Source organism: Equus caballus, chromosome 30, assembly GCF_041296265.1.
Source record: "Equus caballus isolate H_3958 breed thoroughbred chromosome 30, TB-T2T, whole genome shotgun sequence".
Classification (NCBI taxonomy): domain Eukaryota; kingdom Metazoa; phylum Chordata; class Mammalia; order Perissodactyla; family Equidae; genus Equus; species Equus caballus.
In genome coordinates this window covers 15,663,261-15,683,753 of record NC_091713.1, presented here as the reverse complement: position 1 = coordinate 15,683,753, position 20,493 = coordinate 15,663,261, and the positions used below count along the sequence as shown (strand labels likewise).

General features: G+C 34.2%; 1 protein-coding gene across 5 annotated transcripts in view; it reads right to left on the bottom strand.

Moving 5' to 3' along the window:
• LIN9 (lin-9 DREAM MuvB core complex component) overlaps positions 1-20,493 on the bottom strand; it is a 94,478-nt gene that overhangs the window by 46,816 nt on the left and 27,169 nt on the right. For all 5 annotated transcript variants that reach the window (XM_023632409.2, XM_070255626.1, XM_023632412.2 and 2 more), the window contains 3 exons: positions 19,146-19,279; positions 17,493-17,618; positions 8,571-8,728 (listed from right to left, as the gene is read on the bottom strand). In XM_023632409.2, coding sequence (XP_023488177.1) covers positions 8,571-8,728; positions 17,493-17,618; positions 19,146-19,279 — 418 coding nt within the window. The remainder of the gene's footprint in view (positions 1-8,570; positions 8,729-17,492; positions 17,619-19,145; positions 19,280-20,493) is intronic.

Sequence of the window (20,493 nt, the reverse complement as noted above, 5' to 3'; positions counted from 1 at the left end):
AGGCTGCCAAAGCAGAGCATGTGAACTTACCCTCTGCACCACCGGGCTGGTCCCTGTTTTCCTTTTTTGATAATTATTTTCTTTGACAGATCCAAGAAATCTCCGCCTACTTACAGATCACAAAGATATTCTCCTGTATTTACTCATAGAAACTTTATAATTTTAGCCTTTATGTTCAGCCCTTTGGTCAATCTTAGATTAAGTTTTTTAGTTAGTATGAGGAAGGGTCAAGGTTCATCTTATTTCCATATGGATATCTAGTTGTTCAATGATTATTTATCGAAATGCCCTTCCTTTCCATTAAAATGCTTTGGTGCCTTTAGGAAATCAACTGCACGTATGTCTGGGGTTTATTTCTGGATTAGGCTTCTCATCTCCATATAAACATTATAATAAGCATGTAAATTTCAATTAAAAAAAAAAAACAATGCTTGCTGTGATTTGGACTGTTTACCTCTACTGCTCAATCTTGGCAGAACTAACATTTTTAATAATACCAAGTTTTCCAATCCATGAACCTGCTTTCTCTCTCCAATTATTTAGGCTTTTTACATTATTATCAACAGAATCATTTTTTTTAAATGTCATTTTCCAGTTGTTTCCTTATATTATATAGAAATAGAGCTAATTTTCATGTTGACTTTATATCCGAAGACCTTGCAAAAAAAATTCATTTATTGATTCTAGTAGTTGATTTGTAGATTCCTTAGGGCTTTCTGCAGGTGATCGTGTCATCTGTGAAAAGAGATAGTTTTATTTCTTCCAATCTTTCTGACTTTTATTTCTTTTTCTTGTCTTTTACACTCTAGCAGAATGTTGAATACAAAGGGTGAGTGTGTCCTTGCATTGTTTCTCATCTTAGAGGCAAAGCATTCAAAATTCCATCATTGAGTATGTAGCTGTACAAAGGTTTTTTCATATATGAACTTTGTCAGGTTGAGGAAGTTCCCTCCTATTTTTAGTTTGTTGAGTTTTATCATGAGTGGGCATTATTACTGTCAAATGATTTTTGCTTTTCTACTGATAGACCATGTGATTTTTTTGCCCTATATGCTACTAAATATGGTGAATTACATTAGTGGATTTTTAAAAATAGACTTTCTTTTTTACAGCAATTTTAGGTACATAGCAAAATTTACTGGAAAGTACAGAGTTCCCACACATGCCCTACTCTCCTCTTCCTAAGAGCCTCCCCTACCATCATCAACCCATATAGCTCCTCCCCCATGATACACACACAGGCTCTCCCACTATCAACATCCCACACCAGAGTGGTACATTTGTAACAGCTGATGAACCTACATTGACACATAATTATCACCCAAAGTCTATAGTTTACACTAGGGTTCACTCTTGGTGTTACACATTCTATGAGTTTTGACAAAGGTATAATGGTATGTACCATTACAGTATCATTCAGAATAGTTTCACTGCCCTAAAAACCTCTGTGCTCCATCCTCCTCCTCCTCAACGGCTGGTAAGAAGTGATCTTTTTATTGTCTCCACAGTTTTGCCTTTTCGAGAATGTCAAATAGTTGGAATCACTCAGTATGTAACCTTTTCAGATTGGCTTCATTCACTTGGTAATATGCACTTCAGGTTCCTCCAAGTCTTTTCACAGCTTGATAACTCATTTTATTTTAGCACTGAATAATATTCCATTGTCTGGATATACCAGTTTGTTTATCCATTCACCTACTGAATGACATAGTGGTTGCTTCCAAGTTTTGGCATTTATGAATAAAACTGCAATAAGCATCCATGTACAGGTTTTTGTGTAGAAATAAGTTTTCAATTCATTTGGATAAATACCAAGGAGTATGATTCCTGGATTGTATGGTAAGAACACGTTTAGTTTGGTAAAAAACTGCCAAACTGTCTCCCAAACTGGCTGTACCATTTTGCATTCCCACCAGAAATGAATAAGAGTTCCTGTTGCTCCACATTCTCATCAACATTTGATGTTGTCAGTGTTCCAGATTTTGACCATTCTGATAGGTGTGGAAGGGTATTTTATTGTTTTAATTTGCATTTCCCTGATGACATATGATGTGGAGCATCTTTTTATATGTTTATTTGCCCTTTGTATATCTACTTTGGTGAGGTATCTGTTCAAATATTTTCTCTATTTTTTAACCAAGTTGTTAGTTTTCCTATTATTGAGTTTTAAGAATTCTTTGTATGTTTTGGATAACAGTCCTTTATCAGATATATCTTTTGCACATATTTTCCCCCTAGTCTGTGGTTTGTCTTCTCATTCTCTTGACAGTGATTATTTTTTCAACTATTTTATTGTGGTAAAATACACATAAACATTACCATCTTAACCATTCTTACATGTACAGTTCAGTGATATTAAATATTCATAATGCTGTGCAACCACCACCTATATCCACAACTCTTTTCATCTTGTAAAACTGAAACCCTATATCCATTAAACAATAACTCCCCATTCATCTCTCCTCCCAGCCCCTGGCAACCACCGTACTACTTTCTGTGTCTACAACTGTGACTATTGTAAGAAGCTCATGTAAGTGGATTCATACAATATTTGTCTTTTTGCGACAGGCTTACTTCACTTAGCATAATGCCCTTAAGTCCATCCATGTTGTTGCAAAGAGCAGGATGTCCTTTTTATGGCTGAATAATATTCCTCTGTATACATATATATCACATTTTCTTTATCCATTAATCCATCAATGGACACTTAGGTTATTTCCATGTCTTTCCTATTGTAAATGCTGCTACAATGAACATGGGGGTGCATATATCTTTTCGAGAGAATAACTTTATTTTCCTTTGAATAAATGCCCAGAAGTGGAACTGCTGGATCATATGGTAGTTCTATTCTTAACTTTTTGAGGATCCTCCATACTGTTTTCCATAGTGGTTGCACCAATTTACATTCCTACCAGCAGTGCACAAGGGCACCCTTTTCTCCACATCCTCAACAACACTTGTTATTTCTTGTCTTTTTGATGACTCATTCTAACAGGCATGAGATGATATCTCACTGTGGTTTTGATGTGCGTTTCCCTGAAGATTAGGGATGTTGAGTAAGACGTCTTTTCATGTACTTCTTGGCCATTTGGATATCTTCTTTGGAAAAATGCCTATTCCGGTCCTTCGTCCATTTTTTAATCAGATTATTTGGGTTTTTTTGCTATTGAATTGTATGAGTTCCTTATATATTTTGGATATTAACTCCTAGTCAGATATATGATTTGAAAACATTTTCTCTCCCTTTCTGTAGGTTGTCTTTTCATTTTCTTGACCATTTCTTTTGCTGTGCAAAAGCTTTTTAGTTTGAAATACTCCCACTTGTTGATTGTTGCTTTTGTTGCCTTTACTTTTGATGTCATATCCAAAAAGATCACTGCCAAGACCAATGTCAAGGAGCTTTTTCCCTATGCTTTGTTCTAGAAATTTTACAGTTGTAAATCTTACATTTAAGTCTTTAATCAACTTTGAGTTACCTTTTGTGAGTGGTGTTAAGTTGGGAGTCCAGTTTTATTCTTTTGCATGCAGATATTTGGTTTTCCCAACACCACTTATTGAAGAGACTATTTTTCCTCCATTCAACCCCATTCTTGGTTCTCTTGTCAAATATCCGTTGACTGTATATGCATAGGTTTCTTTCTGGGGTCCCAATTCTGTTCCGTTGGTGTGTGTGTCTGTTTTTATGCCAGTCCTATATTGTTTTAAACACTACAGCTTTGTAATATGTTTGAAGTCAAGAAGTGAGTCCTCCAGCTTTGTTCTTCTTTCTCAAAATTATTTTGGCTATTAGGATCTTTAGTGGTTCCACATGAACTTTAGGATTGTTTTCCTGTTTCTGTAAAAAATGCCACTGGAATTTCATAGGGATTACACTGAATCTATAGATGACTTGGGGTAGTATGGACATTTTAACAACATGAAGTATTCCAATCCAGGAACATGGAGCAACTTTCCATTTATTTGTATTTTCTTCAATTTCTCTCATCAATGTCTTATAGATTTCAGTGTACAGATCTTTCACCTCCTTTGTTAAATTTATTCCTAAGCATTTTATTGTTTTTGATGTCATTGTGAATGGGACCATTCTCTTATTTTGTCAGATATTTCATCATTAGCGTATAAAAACGCAACTGATTATTGTATGTTGATTTTGTATCCTGTAATTTTACTGAATTCGTTTACTAGTTCTAACAGTTTCTGACAGATGTTTTTAGGGTTTTCTACATATACGATCACGTCATCTGCAAACAGAGACAATTTTACTTCTTCCCTTTTGATGTGGATGCCTTTTATTTCTTTTTCTTGCCCGATTGCTCTGGCTAGGCTTCCAGTACTATGTTGGTGAGAGTGGTCACCCTTGTCCTGTTCCTAATCTTAGAGGAAAAGCTTTCAACTTTTCCCTGTTGAGTATGATGTTAGCTGTGGGCTTGTTCTTTAGCTTACCAAGGTGAAAATTTAAACCTTTGAAAAATACATAAGCATTTTTTTCTGATGTAAGTATTTAAAACTGCAAATTTCCCTCTATGTACTGCTTTAGCTGCACCCCACAAATTTTTATATGTCGTATGTTTATTACCTTTCAATTAGAAATAGTTTCTAGGGGTTGGCCTGGTGGCGCAGCAGTTGAGTTTACATGTTCCACTTCTCGGCAGCCCGGGGTTCACCAGTTTGGATCCCGGGTGCAGACATGGCACCGCTTGGCAAAAGCCATGCTGTGGTAGGTGTCCCACATATAAAGTAGAGGAAGATGGGCATGGATGTTAGCTCAGGGCCAGTCTTCCTCAGCAAAAAGAGGAGGATTGGCAGTAGTTAGCTCAGGATTAATCTTCCTCAAAAAAAAAAAAGAAAGAAATAGTTTCTATTTTCCCTTGAGAATTCTCCTTTTACTTAAAAGTTATTTAGAAGTATGATGCTTAATTCCCAAATATTTGCGTGTTTTCAGAGCTCTCTCAGCTTCAAATTCTAATTAAATTCTGTTGTGCTAGAAGAAATTGTATGTATGATCTCATTCTTTTAAGACTGATTGACATTTGTTAATGGGCCAGCATATGGTCTGTCTTGATAAACAAAGCAAGCGCGTGTGCACAGAATATGTATTCTGCAGTTTTGGGGTATAGTGTTCTAAAAATATCAATTAGATCATCATGATTGGTAGTGTTGTTCGGATTCTTTTCTGTATTGACTTTTTCCCCTGTTCTCAATTACTTGTAGAGAGTTGCTAAAATCTACAACTCTGATTGTTGATTTGTATATTTCTTCCTTTAGTTGTCTTAGTTTTTGCTTTAAGTATTTGGAAGTTCTGTTATTAAGGGCCTACTAATAAATATATATTAGAATTGTTGTGTGTTTCTAATGAATTGACCTTTTCATCCTTATCAAATATTATTCTCTCTCTGGTAATACTCCTCATTTTGAAATCTATTTTATCTAATGTTAATAGAGCCATTTCAACTTTCTATGGATAATATTTGGATTTTCTACCTTTTTCACTCTTTTGCTTTTAACCTACCCGTGATTTTATATTTTAAATACAACTCTGTAAGTATATATTAAGTACAACTCTTGAAGACAACGTATAGTGGTTCTTACTCCCCCCTGCCCCCAAAATCCAGTCTGATAATCTCTACTTTTTAAGTGTAGTGTTTGGTTGACATTTAATATAATTAAAATATAATTTAATTATTCAAAGTAAACTTTTCAAATTTAAATTTAATTAACGAAAATAATTTAATTAAAATATGACCAGACATAAGTCTATTATCTTGCTATTTATTTTCTACTTATCCCATTTGTTTTTTGTTCTTCTTTCTTTCCTGTCATCTTTTCACTTAATTGGGTATTTGTTAGTATTTCAAAATTAATTTCTCTACTGGCTTTGTATCCTCTTAGCATTTTTAAAAAAGTAATTCCTCTAGTAGTTCTCAAAGTATAGTCCCACACCAGCAGCATCAACATTACTTGGAAACTTCTTAAAGATGCAAATTCTCAGGCCCCACCCCCAGCCTTCTGAATGAGAAACTCTGGGGTGAGGTCTAATAATCTGTGTTTTATCAATCCCTCCAGGTAATTCCGATTCTGATGAACCTTAATACTCTAGGTATTATAATATACACTCTTAGTACACTCTACTTAGAGTTAATACTGTATGCTCTCATAACAAATTTAAGAATCTTGCAACACAACGTTTCCATTTTACACATATATCTACCATTTCTGGTGTTCTCTGTTTCTTTCTGTAGATTTTAGATTCTGTGTGGTATCATTTCCCCTCAATCTGAAGAATTTTATTTGGAATTACTTGTAGCATTTTTCCTTCTAAGAAGTCAGTTGTCATTCATATCATTGTTCCTTATGTAACATGTTGTCTTTCTATGACTGCTTTCAAGATTTTCTCTGTAGGTTTTCTGTATTGTCTCTAACTATGAGTTTTGTATACATGTGGGTTATCTGGCTTGGAGTTCAGAGTATCCTTGATCCGTACTTTTAAAAAAATCAGATTTGGGAACTTTTTTCCTTTATTTTCTCTGGTTGTTTTTTCGTTTTTTCCCTGTGCCATTGTGTCTCTCCTCTCCTTTTAGGGACTCTAATCACACATATACCATATTGCTTAATATTGTCCCCTAGGTCTCTGAGGCTCTATTAACGATTTTTCCATTTTTTTCTCCCTCTTTTCATAGTGGATAACTTATACTGATGTACTCGCAAATTCACTGACTCTTGCTTTTGTTTTTTCCAATCTGCTTGTAAGCCCACTGAGAATTTTTTTCAGAAATTGTACTTTTCAATTCTAGATTTGGTTTATCTAAATAATTTCCATTTATCTTTTGAGATTTTCCCATTCATCATGACCATATTTACCTTTAAGTTCTTAAACATGTTTTATAATAAATATTTTGAAGTCATTGTCTGCTAATTCCAATATCTGAGTCATCTCAGCATCTATTTCTATTGATGGCTTTTTCTCTTGATTATAGAACCTGATTTCAGGCTTCTTCATGGGTCTAGTAATTTTTTATTCTATGTCAGAATTTTTATGGTAGACAAAAAATTACTGGCAAATCTTTTTCACCCTGTCATGCTTGCTCTTATTGCTAAGGTTGGTCTGCTTCAGCTACGAACTTAATTTAGAGTAGCTTTACTCCTTAAAGAGACTCTTTGAATTGCATATAATTTTTATGTGTCACAAAATATTATTCTTTTGCTTTCTAAACTACTTATAAAGGTAAAAATCATTCTTATTTTATAGATCATATATAAATAGGTGGCAAATTAGATTTGGCCCATGGGCCATAGTTTGCTGAGTCCTACTCTAGACCACATAGAACTTTAAAAATCTCTAGTAGTTGATTCCTATAAACTCCTCTCATATCTTGATACATCCAGTCTTACCTATTCTCCATTGTAACAAGAGTACCTACTTATAGATCTTCTATAAAATTTTTAGTCTTATCACATAATATTCCCAGTCCTTAAAATTCTGGAGCAATTAACTTCTAAGGATTTCCTATCTGAGTCTGTGAGTCACTCTATTCATGCCAGCATTTCTCTGATTAGTAGTTACACTATAGACTTTGTACTTATTTATATGGGGCTTTTAGAACTAATTTATCTTTTCAAGAATGTTATCTCTCCCTCACTCCATCTCCACTCCCATTCTCAGACTAGTTTTGTTCATAGAGAGACCATATCATCTGTAACTTCTGTACATGGTAAGTTAGGACTAAATGCATAGGTCTACATTCCATATGCACGACATAATCTCTTTCCTATTATCTACCTTTCCTCTTAATTACTCATTTTTACAATATAATGGAAACATGTACCACTTAACCCCCCAAAAATGATATAAATATGTAACTCAAAGCTCCCTTTCCTCCAGAAAATATTCCTCAATTAATCAAGTCATTTTTTCAAACGCTTTCAGTACAATTACTACCCTATCTACCCACCTAACAACTTTCTATTTCTTGCATTACATAAATTGTAATTTTAATTCACCAAATAATTAAGGATTAACTTAAACCTGAGGTTTGGGTGGCACTTTCCCTCCACATTACAACAGAAGTGAATACGTAGACTCAAATCTACAAACTGACAGAATTTACACCCTTACAAAATTTTGAGCAAACTATGTACTGAATAATTAAGTTTTATTCAGTAATTAGAAATGGACTATTTCTAGACCCAAAGATGACAAGAACATTGGTGGTTGTGAACTAACTAGATAAGACTGGTTAGAAAGGAAAATAAATAATGTGGAATCAAGACAGAATAATTTAAAATTTTAAAGATTTAAACAATACATAGCTATATTTACTCCAGGGAATTTTAAGTCTCGTCTTTGTGGCAGTGTGCTTTAGTGTACATTGTAGCAGACGTTGCTTTGAACCAGTATGGTTCCTTCCAATTACTGTAAAGACAGACTTCACATATGAAGAAAAAGTAACCTCTGCACATATTACTGTAGAGTTATAGTTTAAGCTTTCTAAATTTAAACGCCATTTCTCTAATAGCGGTTTTCTGGGTGAAAAATTACAAGTCAAAATAGTAATCAGCTTATCTTCACTTACCTGTAACTTTGGTTCCAATAACCAGAGGCAAAGGAATTTCATCTGGGAGATCTTTGAATTGCGAAACATCTGCAACTTTCCTTTGTTGTAAGAGCCTTATTTTCTGCCGTTTCTGTTTTAACGCTGATCTCTCTTCCTCAAAAAATGCAGAAGAACATCTAGAATAAATTATAAAAATCATATAAACTGATAACTATACTGTATAAAAAATTCAAATCAGACCATCCATACCACTGTTCTCTTTTTCCCTTTCATTCTTTAGGGTACTGTATTTAAAAATGGATTCTTAGAAATAATAATAGTTTCTTTTCAAAGCAAATTACCTTTATATCTTTTTAAAATAGGACCTTGCAAGACTCAAAGATATATAAGCAAGTCTAGATTATTCCTTCCTACAAAGTAGGAGGATATGTTCACCATTCTTTGTCAAAATTGCATTTGGATCCCAGGTCTCCTTTTAAGGACGAAGTTCAACTTCAATATTCTATTCAGAAGAACATGGTATTTTCCCTGTGACCCAGTGAGCGCACCAATAGAGGAATTAAAGATGAGATTTGCCACTGTGTAAACTTTTAATCATAATTCCTGCCATGAAGTATGAATACTGAATCTACTCTCATCTTTAGGGCGTGTCTTCTATTTTCAAATTCTAGGATGAACCAAAGGTATTTAGACATAGTTTTCATGGCATCAAACATAAATATCTGTAAAACCAACACCACATAATAAACACATGAAGACATAAATCATCCCCCAAAGTTCCCTTGTGCCACTTTATTATCCCTCCTTTGTATTCTTCCCCCTTCAATACTCTCACTTTTCAAGTCATCATTAAGTTATTTCTGTTGTTATAGTTTCTATCTTCTAAAATTTTATGTAAATAGAATCTAGTATGTACTAATTCAGCATAATTATTCTAAGATTCATCCATGTTGCTGCATGTATCAATGGTTCATTCCTTTTTACTGGAGAACAGTATCCTATTCTGTAGATGTGTTACAATTTGTTTACCTATTCACCTGTTGGTGGACATATACTTTTGGCTGCTACAACAGCGCTGATATGAACATTTGTGTATGTTTTTCTATAAACATACGCTTTAATTTCTCTTGACTAAAGACCCAGGAGTGGAATGGATGAGTCATACGGTCAGTGTATGTTTAACCTTTTAAGAAACAAAGAATCCAAATATTACCAAAGAAGATATACAGATGGCAAATAAGCATGTGAAAACATCCTTCACATCACATATCATCAGGGAAATGCAAATTAAGTAACAATCATGAGGTTGTGGGGACACTTGAACTCTTGTACACTGCGGATGGGGATAAAAAATGGTACAGCCACTCTGGAAGACTTTGGAAGAATTTGGTGGTTTCTTACAAAACTAAACATACTCTTACCATATAATTCAGGAACCACACTCCTTGGTATTTACCCAAATGAGGTGAAAACTTATGTCCACACAAAAACCCGCACTTGGAAGTTTATAGCAGCTATATTCATAATTGCTAAAACTTGGAATCAACTGAGATGTCCTGCAGTAGGTGAATGGATAAATAAACTGTAGTACATCTAGAGAAGGGAATATTAGCACAAAAAGGAATGAGTTATCAAGATATGAAAAGACATGGAGGAAACTTTAATGCATATAACTAAGTGAAAATAGCCAATCTGAAAAGGCTGCGTTCTGTATGATTCCAACTATATGACATTCTGGAAAATGCAAAATTATGGAGACAATAAAAAGATCAGTGGTTGCCAGGAGTTCGAGGGGTGGGGAGAGGGATGAATAGGTGGAGCACAGAGGATTTTTAGAGCGGTGAAAATACTCTGTATGGTATTACAGTGGTGGATGTATGTCACTATATATTTGTCAAAACTCATGGAATGTACAACACCAAGAGTGAACCCTAATGGAAACTATGGACTTTGGGTGATTATGATGTGTTGATGCAGGTTCCTCAGTTGTCACAAATACACCACTCTGGTGGAAGATATTGATAATGGGAAGGCTACGCATGTGTGGGGGCAGAGGGTATATGGGAAATCTCCGTACCTTCCTCTTAATTTTGTTGTGAACCTAAAACTGTTCTAAAAAAATTAAGTCTTTTAAAAAAAGAAACTGCTAAACAGTTTTCCAAGGTGGTTGTACCATTTTATATTCCCATCAGCAGCAGACAAGTTCAAGTTTCCCCATAGCCTCATCAAGACTTGGTATGCTTAGTCTTGTAAACTTTAGACATTGTGGTTTTAATGTGCACTTTCCTAATGACTAATTATATTGAATATCTTCTTAAATGCTTATGTGACATCCTTATATCACTGGTGAATCATCTATTCAAATCTTCTGCCAATTTGTTAATTAGACTGTTTGATTCTTATTACTGAATTTTCAGAGTTCTTTATACATTCTGGATATAATATACACTTTCAGCAATCAAATTTTCTTCAAATGCTATTTTTTAATAGTTAATACATTCACATGGCTTCTAATTTAAAAGGTCCAAAAGGGACTGAAAACTATAATACCTGTGTCCCTCAGTTTCCTAGTTTGCCTCCCAGAGGACCATGATTATAAGTTTCTTATCCCATGTCCTTCACTGATACTTTAGGCATACACAAGCAAAAAATGCTTACGTACCCTTCCTATTTTTCTCAAATAGCTACATTATGCTCTCTTGTGTATTTTGCTTTCTCTTCTTTTCTCTTTTTTTTTCACTCTTTTATTTTTTTTTTTAATGTTATGATAGATTACAACCTTGTGAGATTTCAGTTGTACATTTTTGTTAGTCATGTTGTGGGTACACCACTTGCCCCTTTGTGCCCTCCCCCCACCCCCCCTTTTCCCTGGTAACCACTGATCAGATCTCCTTATCAATATACTAACTTCCACCTATGAGTGGAGTCATATAGAGTTTGTCTTTCTCTGACTGGCTTATTTCGCTTAACATAATACCCTCGAGGTCCATCCACGTTGCTGTGAATGGGCCAATTTTGTCTTTTTTTATGGCTGAGTAGTATTCCATTGTATATATATACCACATCTTCTTTATCCAATCATCAGTTTCTGGGCATGTAGGTTGGTTCCACATCTTGGCTATTGTAAATAATGCTGCGATGAACATAGGGGTGCAAGGGACTCTTGGGATTTCTGATTTCAGGTTCTTAGGATAGATACCCAGTAATGGGATTGCTGGATCATAGGGTATTTCTATTTTTAACTTTTTGAGAAATCTCCATACTGTTTCCCACAGTGGCTGTACCAGTTTGCATTCCCACCAACAGTGTATGAGGGTTCCTCTTTCTCCACAACCTCTCCAACATTTGTCGCTCTTGGTTTTGGATGTTTTTGCCAATCTAACGGGTGTAAGGTGATAACTTAGTCTAGTTTTGATTTGCATTTCCCTGATGATTAGTGATGATGAACATCTTTTCATGTGTCTATTGGCCATATTCATATCTTCTTTTGAGAAATGTCTGTTCATGTCCTCTGCCCATTATTTGATCGGGTTGTTTGTTTTTTGTTGTTAAGCAGTGTGAGTTCTTTGTATATTATGGAGATTAACCCTTTGTCGGATAAGTGGCTTGTAAATATTTTTTCCCAATTAGTGAGCTGTTTTTTTGTTTCAATCCTGTTTTCCCTTACCTTGAAGAAGTTCTTTAATCTGATGAAGTCCCATTTGTTTACTCTTTCTATTGTTTGCCTCAACTGAGGAGTTATAGTGTCCGAAAAGATTCTTTTGAAACTGATGTCAAAGAGTGTACTGCCTATATTCTCTTCCAGAAGACTTATTGTTTCAGGCCTAATCTTTAGGTCTTTGATCCATTTTGAGTTTATTTTGGTGTGTGGTGAAAAAGAATGGTCAATTTTCAATCTTTTGCATGTGGCTGTCCAGTTTTCCCAGCACCATTGGTTGAAGAGACTTTCTTTTCTCCATTGTAGGCCCTCTGCTCCTTTGTCGAAGATTAGCTGTCCATAGATGTGTGGTTTTATCTCTGGGCTTTCAATTCTGTTCCATTGATCTGTGGACCTGTTTTTGTACCAGTACCATGCTGTTTTGATCACTGTAGCTTTGTAGTATGTTTTGAAATCGGGGATTGTGATTCCGCCGGCTTTGTTTTTCTTGCTCAGGATTGCTTTAGCAATTTGCGGCCTTTTGTTGCCCCATATGAATTTTAGGATTCTTTGTTCAATTTCTGGGAAGAATGTTCTTGGGATTCTGATTGGGATAGCATTGAATCTGTAGATTGCTTTAGGTAGTATGGACATTTTAACTATGTTTATTCTTCCAATCCATGTGCATGGAATGTCTTTCCATCTCTTTATGTCATCGTCAATTTCTTTCAAGAAAGTCTTGTAGTTTTCATTGTATAGATCCCTCACTTCCTTGGTTAAGTTTATCCCAAGGTATTTTATTCTTTTCGTTGCGATTGTGAATAGGGTTGAGTTCTTGAGTTCTTTTTCTGTTAGTTCATTGTTAGTGTATAGAAATGCTACTGATTTATGTACGTTAATTTTATACCCTGCTACTTGGCTGTAGTTGTTGATTATTTCTAATAGTTTTTCTATGGATTCTTTGGGGTTTTCTATATATAAGATCATGTCGTCTGCAAACAGCGAGAGTTTTACTTCTTCGTTACCTATTTGGATTCCTTTTATTTCTTTTTCCTGCCGAATTGCTGTGGCCAACACCTCCAGTACTATGTTGAATATGAGTGGTGAAAGTGGGCACCCTTGTCTTGTTCCTGTCCTCAGAGGGATGGCTTTCAGTTTTTGTCCATTGAGTATGATGTTGGCTGTGGGTATGTCATATATGGCCTTTATTATGTTGAGGTACTTTCCTTCTATACCCATTTTATTGAGGGTTTTTATCATAAATGGGTGTTGGATCTTATCAAATGCTTTCTCTGCATCTATTGAGATGATCATGTGGTTTTTATTTTTCATTTTGTTGATGTAGTGTATCACGTTGATTGACTTGCGGATGTTGAACCATCCTTGTGTCCCTGGTATAAATCCCACTTGATCATGGTGTATAATCTTTTTGATGTATTGCTGTATTCTGTTTGCCAGAATTTTGTTGAGGATTTTTGCATCTATGTTCATCAGTGATATCGGCCTGTAGTTCTCCTTCTTTGGACTTAATAGATATATATAGAACATATATATATATAGATATATATATAGAACACATATATATAGAACATATATATATAGAACACTTCATCCAAAAACAGCAGGTTACACATTCTTCTCAAGTGCACATGGAACATTCTCAAGGATTGACCATATTTTGGGAAACAAAGCAAACATCAATAAATACAAGAGAGTTGAAATAATATGAAGCATCTTTTCTGATCATAATGCTATGAAACTAGAAATCAACTACAAGAAAAAAGCAGAGAAAGGTGCAAAAATGTGGAGCCTAAACAACACGCTTCTGAACAAACAATGGATCATTGAAGAAATTAAAGAAGAAATCAAACATTATCTGGAGACAAATGAAAATGAGAACATGACATACCAAATCATTTGGGATGCAGCAAAAGCAGTCCTAAGAGGGAAATTCATCACAATACAGGCTCAGCTCACTAAACAAGAAAAAGCTCACATAAGCAACCTCAAATGACACCTAACAGAACTAGAAAAAGAAGAACAAACAAAGCCCAGAGTCAGTAGAAGGAGGGAAATAATAAAAATAAGAGCAGAAATAAATGATATTGAAACAAAAAAGACAATAGAAAGGATCAATGAAACAAAGAGTTGGTTCTTCGAAAAAATTAACAAAATCGACAAACCTTTAGCCAGACTCACCAAGAAAAGAAGAGAGAAATCGCAAATAAATAAAATTAGGAATGAGAGAGGAGAAATCACAACAGATACCAATGAAATACAAGAGATCATAAGAGAATACTATGAAAAACTATATGCCAACAAATTGAACAACCTGGAAGAAATGGACAAATTCCTAGACTCCTACAATCTCCCCAAACTGAATCAGGAAGAAATGGAGAATCTGAATAGGCCAATCACAAGTAAGGAAATAGAAATGGTAATCGAAAACCTCCCCAAAAATAAGAGTCCAGGACCAGACGGCTTCACTGGAGAATTCTACCAAACATTCAAAGAAGACTTAATACTTATTCTTCTCAAACTGTTCCAGAAAATTGAGAAAGATGGAGTACTCCCTAACACATTCTATGAAGCCAACATCACTCTGATCCCCAAACCTGACAAGGACAACACAAAGAAGGAGAACGATAGGCTTTTGCTTTCTTTTCTTAATAGATCTTAGCAATCACTTCTGTATCAGTACATAAGCAACTTCCTCTGATTTTGCTTTATGTTAAATGGCTTCAGAGTTTTCCACTGTATTCAGGTACCACACTTTAACTAATCATTCTCCTATTTACGGACATTTAGGTTTTTGCCAATCTTTTGCTACTACAAATAACACTGCAATAATTAACTTTATACATGTCATTTCACCCAAGCACAAGTATTTCTGTGATATAAATCCACAGAAGTACTAGGTCAAAGGAAATGGAAATTTCTAAATTTGATAGATATTACCAAATCTTCCTCCATAGAGGTTATATTAACTTAATATCTCACCAGCAAGAGTGACTATTTCACCACACCACTGCCAACCCAACATATTAAAACTTTATAAACCTTGTCAACCTGCTAGTTAAAACAGTATCTCTGCGTAGTTTGATTTTGCATTTCTCATTATGAGGAAGACTGAACTCTTTTAATACGTTTACACAGCCATTTATTTTCCTTTCCTATGTACTATTCCATTTTTAATCATTTTTATTATGGGTTATTTGACTTTTCTTGATTCATAGGAATTCTTTACATATTAGGGAATTAGCCCTTTGCGATAAGAGTTATAAATATTTCTGTCATTGTCTTTCAACTTTAAGGTGTTTTTTTTTTGCGTGGGAGGGGTAATGCAAAATCTTATTTGTATGAAGTCAAATTTATTGATATTTTCTATTATGGCTCCTAGCTTTAGGGCCTTTAGAAAGAATTTCTCCAATTCAAGATTAAGCAAAACTCTCCTATAGGTTCCTTTAGAAGTTTTATGGTTTCATTTTAAAAACATTTAAATCTTTGATCCTTTTCAAATTTTTCCTAGTGTAAGGTGTGAGGTATGAAACCAACTTGTTTTTTCTCTACATTTCTACAGAGTGGTCTCAATATCCATTAAATAAATAATCTAACCTCATTCTCCCACATGTACCTGAGATGCAACCACTGTTATCATGTATTAAATTCTTATAGATGTCTGCGATCCTATCTGGCCTTTCTCATCTTTTTAATTCATCTTTCTATTTATGTACTACTATGGTACTGTTTTAATTATGGTCACTTTATAATCTACTTTAATATCTCATAAATGTAGTTTCCTTTCATTACTTTGCTTCTTCAGAAATTTCCTGGATCTTCTTGCTTGATTTCTCCTCTCTTAAACGTGAATTTCAGAATTAGTTCATTTAGTAAAAAAAAAAAAAAAAGTCTACTGATCTTTTTATTGTGACTGATTTCAATTTACAGATTAACTTAGGATGCTGACTATTCTTATGCAAGATCATGTATGTCGTCCCATTTTCTCATCTGTATCTTGCGTATTTCCTGTTAAGTTCCTTCCTGGTTTTTTATCTTTTTGTTTTTTAGGATATTTCAAAAAGTGTATTGTACCAATAATTTGTACTGTACTTGACTTCCCGAGAAAAAGGAAAAACTACAAACTTTTGTCAAAAATAAAGATTTCATTTCAACCATTAATTAACTTTGATGAAGTAAAGGACTATAAGATTAAGCAATGTTATATGCTAAGATAACAGAGGATAAATTAACAAGAGAAATACTACAATGACACTCTTAAATTGCAGAATTATAACAAAACAAGAAACAGTGACTAACATCACATTCTGATGGACAATAATTAGAAATAGTGTAGCTCAATTTAAGCAAACATGTAAAGTCACGGCAAAAAGCCCCAAAATAGCCTCACTATCAAAGACCATGAATTACCAGTATGAAACACACTAAATATCACATTTCAATTCTGTTCCTATAAATGAGGGGAATATTAAAAACATCATCAGCAAGGTCATCTTTCAATACAAGGGATGAAATAAAATATTACCAGCTCTATTAAAAGTTCTCCTTGCATTTCATCACTGTCTACAGAAATTGTTAAAACTAAATTCCATTTCTATTTGTCCAAATCACTTTATATTTCTAGGCCTTCCCTGAATTTTCCGACCATTTAAAATGAAAAAGTCTTGCACAGGCTTAACTAGGCAAACAGACAATATGAGAACTAATGATCTAATATACTTCAAAATTTCACTCAAAAGTAATACAAGTGTTAGAAAGCATGATAACACTGGAATATGCAAAGTCATTCCACCTGAAAAGTAATTCTCAGAAAATAACATACTGGATAGTCACTTGATTTCTGTTTTTATATAAAGTAAAATATGCACTTGTGGGAAGGCTCTTGAGGTGATAAGAAGAGTTTTACAAAAAATAATAATAACGTATGTATAACCTTATTAAATACTTATTAAACTTTGTTAAATACTTATAAAACCTCATTAACTTTATTAAATTCATTAAATACTTTTTAGTGCATTCTTGAATATAAATCGGACAAAGTGGGGCATAGATAATACAAAAAATTATGTTTAAAGCCTGTGAGCCAAAAAAAAATGAAATCATATATTTAATTATAAGATGCATAAGCATAAAAAGTACCTACATTAAAGTTGGTTTAACATATAATTAATTATTCTGAAAAGTTGTTTTGGTGCTAGTCCTTTTAAAGATGAAAAAAATCCATGTAGTAATGGTACTACCAACTAATTTATTGATTTTATTTTAAAGAAATACATGATTTTTACCTCCGTGGTTTTCCCATAAGGCGCCTGATTTTTCCCCATTCTACTCTTGTTAACTTTCTTGTTTTCAAATTAGGAAAAGATTCCTTTAGACATACACAGAAGTCATTATCACCTTCAAAAAGTGGTCTGTAAAACAGAAATGGTATTTTAATGTGTTACTAAAGAGACATAAAATTCAAAATATGCATCCAATTTTCAACATCATACCAATCACAAAATGCCAAACTTTCACTCCTACTCAAAACATATACAAAATAGGCACAGGGGCCAGCCCCGTGGCTGAGTGGCTAAGTTCGCGTGCTCCACTTTGGTGGCCTAGGGTTTCACTGGTTCAGATCCTGGGTGCGGACATGACGCTGCTTGCCAGGCCATGCTGAGGTGGCATCCTACATACCACAACTAGAAGGACCCACAACTAAAATATACAATTATGTACTGAGGGGACTTGGGGAGAAAAAGCCAGAAAAAAAAAAAAGAAGATTGGCAACAGTTTTTAGCTCAGATGCCAGTCTTTAGACAAAACAGGCACAAATTCAAAGGACTAAGACTAAACTAAACCCTTGGCATTTGTGAAACAAATAACATAAAAAAATTACTTAGAAAACACTGCTTCAGATTCCAGGAGACACTGGATTCTGTTAAATCTCCTATACAAGTATACCCTTTGGGAGGCTATTCTAGCACTGTCATCATATCTGGTGAGGATAAACAACGTTAGCTACAAAGTATCTCTGTCCCAAAGGTAATGCCATCACCAAGGAGTCTTCCTTGAGATTAAATCAGTTTTAGAAAACTGGATGACTCTAGAGGGTTAGATTAGTTCTTGGGAATTCCAGAAGAACTCAGATCACACTATGATACCCTGAGAGCTCTCTTAAGCCTATGGAAAAAAATCTGTGGATAAAAATAAGACAACTTTATTCATCAGTTTGGGAAATCAGGAACCAGTCTTAGCAATGACACGTGAATGTCTTGAGCTTAAACACGAATATTCATGAGATTCACAAACTTTAGAGTAGCCAATTGGTTTGGAAAGCAGAGAAGGGAAGTAAAGATAAGTAGCTACAAAAGCAAGCACCAATGACTGCCATGGATTAGATTAGATTAGGAGGGATTAGAAATCAGAATTTTTCCTAAGTAAATTCCATTGCTGAATAATTGGATTTCACCCAATCTCTTCCTATGTTCTACTTAACCATTTACATATAACTAAAGAGCATTTCTATGCCCCAAATAGAAAGACTATCCTTCTAAGTCTTAATGAATCACATTCACCATTAGCAATTGATTCTCTACTATTATACTATCATTTAAAATCCCAAAATTTATAAAACAAGTCTCAATCATTGCAAATAATGGTGCTTTGTTTCAGGGCATCTCCACTCCACAGTCTTTGGAAATTATAATATAGAGATTATACTTTCATTTTATTTTTCACAAAAATGTATAACAACTTCTTCCCCAAAAGGGGGTAAGGGGAAGAAAACTATGAGAAAATGAAACAGATCAAACTTGAATGAGGAAGAGAAAAAGAAATTCAGGAAAAAAAAATAGAATCAAAATAGATGTCTAGAAAAGGTTGAGGCTTATAACATTTGAAAACCTTCAATTTCTGGTTCAAGTGATATTCATGATGTAAGCCATGATACATACTTATCTATATTTGAGTAGAACCACTCATATATGCACCATTTATGTGCTTTGGGAAGCTTGAGTAGGTTACGTAATCGAAAACCAATCTTCTGTGAGGCTTTCTTATCTGGTGTTGACATTGTTGCTGTAAATTTCTATACAGTAAAAAAAAAATAGAGATTAATTTCAGTTTCAATAAATAAAAATGAACATCTATGACAGTGAATACATTTGTAAAAAGATTTTAGTCAAGTACTCAAAAAGATTCAACAATATTCAACATGGAATTTTTTCTTGTCATTAACAAATAAACATTCTGATTATTCCTTACAAAGTTAACACCTCCAGTTTCATAAAAAACTCTGCAAAGGAAGGTGAACTATTTGCCCCCACCATGTTTGCACTGCAGTACAATTTCACTTTAGGTACACAGGAAGAAGATACTTGTGAAAAATATTCCTAGAGTTCTTGAGCCAGAAAAGACCAGCAAGAACTCTGTGACTAATGAGAGAGAGTGTGAGAGAAAGAACATGCAAGCAAGCACTAGGCTCAGAAGGTTTTACCAGTGAATTCTATATCAAACCAGAGGGCGCCAATGTTATTAAAATGTTTCAATTACTAAAAAAGAAAAAAAGCTTCCCAGCTGGTTTTATAAAGACAGCATAACATAGATAACAAAATCTGCTATAGTATACATGATAAAAAAAAAAACCCCAAAAATATCACTCATTTGTATGAAGTTCAAAATGCTTCAAAAAATATTCCATACTCATGGATTGGAAGAATTAATACTGTTAAAATATCCATAGTATGCAAAGCAATCTACAGATTCAATGCAATCTCTATTAAAACTCCAATGGCATTTTTCACAGAAATAGAACAAACAACCCTAAAATTTGTATGAAACCAAAAAAGATCCTAAATAGGCAAAGCAATTTTAAGAAAGAAGAATAAAGCTAGAGACACCACGTTCCCTGATTTCAAACTATATTTCAAAGCTATAATAATCAAAATAGTATTGTGTTGGCATAAAAACATACACACAGATCAATGGAACAGAATAGACGGCCTAGAAATAAACCCACACACATACAGTCAATTAATTTACGACAGAGGAGTCAACAACAGGGAAAGGATAGTCTCATCGATAAATGGTGTTAGGAAAAGTGGACAGTCACAAGGAGAAGAATGAAACTGGACCACTACCTTACACCACACACAAAAACTAACTCAAAATGGATTAAAAACTTGAACATAAAACCTGACACCATAAAACTCCTAGAAGAAAAATATAGGCTATCAGTAAGCTTGATATTGGTCTTGGCGATGATTTTTTGGATTTGATACTTTTGAAACGCAAAGGCATCAA